At 55.3% G+C, this 6,246-nt stretch overlaps 1 protein-coding gene across 3 annotated transcripts in view; it reads right to left on the reverse strand.

Moving 5' to 3' along the window:
- Positions 1-780: 780 nt before the first annotated feature.
- Positions 781-6,246, reverse strand: part of Sema3f (semaphorin 3F) — a 28,559-nt gene continuing 23,093 nt past the window's right edge. The window contains exons 13-19 of one of the 3 annotated variants that reach the window (XM_021171575.2): positions 4,572-4,794; positions 3,935-4,023; positions 3,775-3,816; positions 3,453-3,610; positions 3,204-3,271; positions 2,787-2,920; positions 781-2,103 (exon numbers count right to left, since the gene is read on the reverse strand). In XM_021171575.2, the coding sequence (XP_021027234.1) occupies positions 1,693-2,103; positions 2,787-2,920; positions 3,204-3,271; positions 3,453-3,610; positions 3,775-3,816; positions 3,935-4,023; positions 4,572-4,794 (1,125 nt within the window). In that variant the 3' untranslated portion in view covers positions 781-1,692. The remainder of the gene's footprint in view (positions 2,104-2,786; positions 2,921-3,203; positions 3,272-3,452; positions 3,611-3,774; positions 3,817-3,934; positions 4,024-4,571; positions 4,795-6,246) is intronic. The other 2 variants (XM_029482048.1, XM_021171574.2) reach the window with 2 other exon arrangements.

The raw sequence follows: 6,246 nt of genomic DNA on the forward strand, positions 1-6,246 counted from the left end.
ATCTAGTGCCAATTTGGCACTCCCCAGAGTACAGAAGAGTGAGTGGGGGTCTCACTTGCTCTGCTTTTGCCTGGTCTACTCATAATGTGGGACCTGCATAGGGTACCACTCTAACCTGACAGCCTCTACTCCGGGGTTTGGAGACCTGCTCAGGTGTAGCAATTGGTGACGTATGGAGCCTGCTGTGCGGAGCATCTAGGTGCTAGAGATGGCTTCTGCCCATACAACCGGAAACCCCAATCTCGGGCTCTCTCTATGGGTTTAGAGCCTCTTTTCCTAAACCAGACTCAACTCTGTGACAGACTACAAGGGGGTGCTCGGGTCCCAAGCTCCAAGCATAGAATTGTCCCTAAAGATAGTAGAAAGTAGATTCCCTGTCCTGGCAATTTTGTCATTCGTCCTGAGTGAGGAGGGCTCTGTTCAGGAGCAAATGTCATCAGTCACTTCAGCCCTTGGGCTCCACCCACCCTCAACTGCACAGTGTTAAGTGGAGCCTGAGCCGCAGGGGTCTCTGGAGCTTAGGAAATGCAGGAGCCCTGATTATTAAACCAAACCTGTCCTTCTACACAGATGTGTGTGTTTTTTTTCAAGATAGGGTTTCTCTGCCTGTCCTAGAAGACACTCTGTAGACCAGGTTGGCCTCAAACTCAAGAGATCTGCCTGCCTCTTGTAGCAGATGCATTGCCTTCAGGTCCCTCCCTAGCTTGAAATTTCTCAGCAGTTGTGGCCCTAACCCGCCTCCATTCCCACTCCAATCACCAAGGAGAGAAACCAAAGTCTAGTCCCAGAGCCAGCATTTATTAGCAAGATGGAACCCAAGAGTGGCTGTGGCCTGGGTAGCAGAGGCTGCAGGATACCCCTCCTCCAGACCATCTACCCCACTGCCTCCAGAGCTAGTTACACCCGTCACCTGAGGCAGTGGGCAGAAGGGAGCCTCGGGGATGCCAGGCAGGCCCTGGGCCTCCACCACGGCCCGTGTATCCTCAGGGCGGGGGTGGGGTTCTTTTAAGCCATGCCCGCACCCAGCCCCACCCATGAGTCGAGGCGGCACAGGAAAAGCTAAGGAGGTAGAGTGGGCTGGACCTGCCAGGACAGGCAAGGAAGGGAGAAGAGAAGGTTCTGCCTTACCCAGACAGACATCTCTTCCGTCCCCAATAAATAGGGAATAAATACCTGGGAAAGGTTGGCCTTGACTGGGCACCTCTGTCCCAGGCAGGGGCCTGTCTCCTGGGATAGCCCCTTTCTCCCTCCTCCGAGTGCCCTGAGCCCCCACCCCAGACTCCACAGCAATCCTGGTGTCCATGTCTATGCCGAGGCACAGATGACAACGCATCAGCAAAGGCATGCGGTTCATGCCTGACAAGTAGGGCTCGCTCCCTCCCTGTGTTTTGTAGATCTTGACAGCTCTTCAGCAGGGAGATCTCCACGGAGTCTGGGGACTGTGTGGTCTCGGGCTGGCCCTGGCAACTCCCTAGTCCGGGCTGGGCATTGCTCAGTCATGTGCCATTGCTGACCAACACGGGTCTAAGTTCTGGATAATGCTGCCACCTAGGCAGGCTATATACAACCCACCAATAAATACTGTCTTTGCAGGGGTAGGGTATGTATAGAATATAGATATTTATATATATATATATATCTTTTATATTAAAAGGGATGAGGGGCTAGGCTGGTCCTATGCAGCAGCTGGCCTCATGTGTCCGGAGGGTGGTGGCGACGGTTCCTCGGCTTTTTCTGGTCCTGGAGTTCAGGAGGCCTAAGTGCTCCTGGCGCCTCCCTGGGGCTGGGGGGCACATGGCGCCAGTAACCCTGGCAGTACTGATGGATGAGGCCCACTTCCGGCTGGGCTAGGAGCTGGGCCAGCTCCTGGTAAGGAGGCGTTGGAGGGCCTGTGCCAGGAGGTGGAGGGACGCTCACAGCCAGTGGGGGGAAGAGGGCAGCATGGACGGCGTCCCGGCCCAGTACATGCAGCTGCACCCGCGTGACGATGTGCTTGAAGTTGTTCTCAGTGGCCGTGCAGGAGTAGAGGCCGCGGTCACCAAGCTGCAGGGCGCGAAGCAACAGCCCCTGCTCTGTACGCAGGAAGCGGTCCTCTGCGCGAATCTGCAGGGGTAGGGGGTGGGGCTCAGGGGTTGGGTCACCACTCCACGGGCCTTAGCCAGCTTCCAGGTGAGACCACCATGTTTGTGACCATTCCAAGTAGACACCCACGTGGCATTTTCATATTCCAAGAAGAGAAAAATAGCCCCAGGTACTGTTTGTACATGAGAGGGATATGAATAAGGTATCCACAAATATTCCCACTTTCAGGAAGGATAATGACCCGGGGGTTGGGGTTGGGGGGGCAGTGGGTGTGGTTTCTGAACAATGAATGAGAAAATTTTGGAGCACACACAGAATTTCCATTTAATGAGAATACCCAATTGCGAAACCCGCATAGCATTTCCACGGGAAGAGGAACACGGGGAGGGCTTTCCCAGAAAATATCCACAGAATTTCCATATACTGGAGCTCACCCACGGGATGTTCCGAACAAGAAGGTATACCCCGACAAGAGTACAGATACGGAATTTTTTGTTCTTTTGGGTTTCTCTGGGTAGCCCTGGTGGGGTGGTCCTGGAACTTGCTCTGTAGACCAGACTGGCCTCGAACTCAAGAGATCCGCCTGCCTCTGCCTCCCCAGTGCTGGGCTGCCCCAGGCTGGCCACATTAGTACATTTCTCTCTCATGGACTCACCGCTGTAAAAGACTGGGGTGGGGGTGGGGAGACGGACACAGGAACTCACCTCACGGCGCCGATCACTGGGATCTCGCTGGAACAGCCACTTAACAGTGGCTTGAGGGGAGCGGGGCTGACACTCAAGGAAAGCTGCGCTACCGGCCACTCCGTACTGCACAGACTCTACGGCATTCTTGTTTGCTGTGGATCAAGAGGACCCTGAGTGGAAGCAGCACTGTTCCCAGGTGGTCTGCTCAGTAGGGAGAGGCAGACATCAAGGGGCACACACACACCAAACAGGACCACACCGCTGGGTATCTATCCATTGAGGTGACATGGGACTTCCTAATCCCAGACCTAAGGCGATCCTGCCACCCAGGGCACCATATGTAAGTCTGGACTCTGAGGGTGTCTGTGGGCTTTGGGTGCATAGGACTCTAAAACATGAGAAGCAGCCTACAGGAGGTGCCATGGGCTTACTTACCATTGGAATTGAAACCACGGCACTGCCTGATGGGGTTCCCGTGGCGGACATCTTGCCGGCGACTCCGCCTGGATGAGGGTTAATTCCTAAAGGAGTGCTCTTGGGAGGCTCCTGGACCCCTAAGACTCTAGGACATGGTCCTGTGCCCCAGGGCAGCTGTGTCCCCAACTCTCAACCCCCACCTCAGCCTTATCTCCCTCCAACCTCCCAGGGCTTTGGATAGAATCCCGAGGTTCTGGCGGTCTGTACCTCTTGGAGGATGCTGTGTAGCGAGAGCAGGCCTGGCCATCCCAGGCACAGTAGGGATCGCGGGCGAGGCAGCAGTCAGCACAGGCAGCTCCATAGGCCTGGCAGCGGTGCAGGCTCAGGTGTGTGACACCCACGGCTGAGGCCACATACAGTTGTTGCTGGGAGCAGGAGCAGGAGGAGTCAGTTCTCTCCTCACAGACAGCCCTGTCAGCAGCCAGTTGGGCTGGATTCCTTTTCTGACTCCTAGTCCTTATGCCAAGGGCGTGACCCCAACGGGACACAGGCTCCAACCTCACTCCAGCCCACACTGCCAAGGACTCACCCTCTTGGAAGAGATGGTCATGGTCTTAACAGGTGCCGGTTCCTAGAAGAAAGCAGGGGTCAGCGTCGGCTCCTGAGGAGGCTCAGGACACCTCCTGACCCAGTCTAAGGTCAAGGATGGGACCGGAGAGGGTCACGGAGGCATGCGCGGGACCACCTACCTTGAAGACCTCCACTTCCTCTAGCATGAGCTCTTCCACCTCCTGGTCATCCTTGGGCAGCACGATGACCTTCTGCACTGTCCCGCGGTCTGGAACGGGCCGGGCAGGACCTCAGTGGGGCTGAGGATGCTGGGGAAGGGGCAAAGCCTCAGCCCCTTCCCCACCAAAGCCCCATCTCCTCTAGGGCATTGGAGCGGGGCTTCCATGCTGAGGCTCAAGGACCTCCCTTGGACGAAGGGGAGAGTTGTTGGGGGATGGAAACAGGACAAAGGGGCTCACAGCCGGGGTCTGCCTCTGCACCCAGACTCTCATTTTGGGCCCTACCAAGAACAGAAAACGGGCAGCTGAATTGGATGCTGCTATGATTTTGACAGGTGTGTTTAAGCAAGCACGCATGCATGCGTGTGTATGTGTGTATACGGGCAAACAGTTAGAGCCCTGTATCCTAAGTTATTTTAAAGTCCTGATATAGGGTGGGCCCCTCAAAATGGGAAAAGAGATGGGAGTTTTCCCATTCCTAGCCTTGGCTATTCTGACCAAGGAGGGCAACCCCTAGCTGGGCAGGCTCTGGCTCCAGGATCAGCTCCTCCCATCCAGTGGGCCCAATGTGGGAGTGTCTGAGAGCAGCAGTGGGTACCTGTGCCCAGGAAAAGCACCTCATAGCGTCCATCAGCTGCATCCACCTGGTCTACAGCGACAGTGGTGAGGCGGTAGGGAGCGCCTGTACGGACCACCAGGGGTCGCCGCTGCAGCGGGTAGACGGCCTGGTACATGAGCGGGTGAGTGCGCATGAAGTTGATCACTTCATCAGGGTAGTCCTTAGTGGACTTCATCGAGGGTGTGAAGGTTCCACCAGGGCACTGCAGGCAGATAACGAGTGTCAGTCCTAGGCTGCCCAGGTGGGGCACGTGCACCCGTTAGCTGAGGAGAAGTGTCCATACTGTCTCTTCAACATCCACCTGCTTCTCTCCAAACCCTTTCCTGCTCTCGGTCCTCCCCACAGATCTATGCTGTCACACGCCATGACCTTGTGGCAGCATCTGCCTGAGCTGACCACTCCCTTCCCATGTTCTCATCTCCACCCAGCTGTCTCCTTCCTCTCTGGCTGTCCCTCTGGCTGGCTCACTGCTCTTTCCTGTGCAGTGGGGCCAGAGGCCTCAAGATCTATGCTCTCCCCTTCCCCCTGATGCTGTCCCTACTGCCCTGGACTCAGCCTGTCAGCCTTTCAATTCCAACTTCATTCTTGAAGGAAGCCTCCCCACACCCCTTCAGAGACCAACCTCCCCATGCTGGCATGGAGCCCACGGTCATATCAGCCACACACTCAGGCCACACACTCGGGCTCCTGTGGCAGGCCCAGGCCATACCCAGATAAAGTGAGCCGGCACCCAAGGCTGCAGAATGAGCACGGCCTGGCCCTGCCCACTCCTCATCTCCTTTCCTGTTGTTAGCTGGCCAATCTGGCTTCAGCTGACCTCCAGCTTTGCTGCGAGGGTCTTCCCACTAACCTTCACCTCCCCCAAAGCTGGAGTAACTTCCATGGATTAGCGAACTACTCCTGGCCTCTCATCCGTCTCTAGATCCTGGGCGGCTGCTTTCTTTACAGCCTGATGTATGTTGTGTAAATAATAGCTTTCTTTCTTTCTTCTTCTTCTTCTTTTGCTTTTTGTTTTTTGAGCAGGGTCTCTCTACATAGCCCTGGCTGTTCTAGAACTCACTGTGTAGACCAGACTGGCTTGAAATCACAGAGCTCCACCTGCTGCTGCCTCCTGAGTGCTGGGATTAAAGGACTCTGCTACCATGACCAACTGTGAGTAGCAGTTTTCTAAGTATTATGTGTGTCACTGGACCTGTTGACTGAAGGTTCATTATAGTGGAGCCCATGTCTACAGAGGGCAGCCCAGAGTAGGCCTCTTAAAAACAAAGGAGAGGGGCTGGGGAGATGGCTTAGCAGATAAGAGCACTGGCTAGTTAGTTCCCAGCAGCCCGCACAAAGGCTCATAACCTCTGAAACTCCAGGGCATCCAATGTCCTCTTGTGGGCTCTGCAGGAGCTAAGTGTGCATGTGTCTATACATGCCAAACACCCATACACAGACCAAGCAAACAGACAACAACAAAACAAAAAACAAAAACCAGAGGATATGACTTTAATCCCAGCACTTGAGAGGTAGAAGCAGGCGGACCTCTGTGGACTTGAGCCCAGCCTGATCTACATAGGGAGTTCCAGGACAGCCAGGGATACAGTGAGGTCTTGTCTCAAGATAGAAAACAAGAAGGAGAAGGAGGAGGGGGAGGAGGAGGAGAAAGAGG

The sequence above is a fragment of the Mus caroli genome, chromosome 9 (genome assembly GCF_900094665.2).
Source record: "Mus caroli chromosome 9, CAROLI_EIJ_v1.1, whole genome shotgun sequence".
Lineage (NCBI taxonomy): Eukaryota > Metazoa > Chordata > Mammalia > Rodentia > Muridae > Mus > Mus caroli.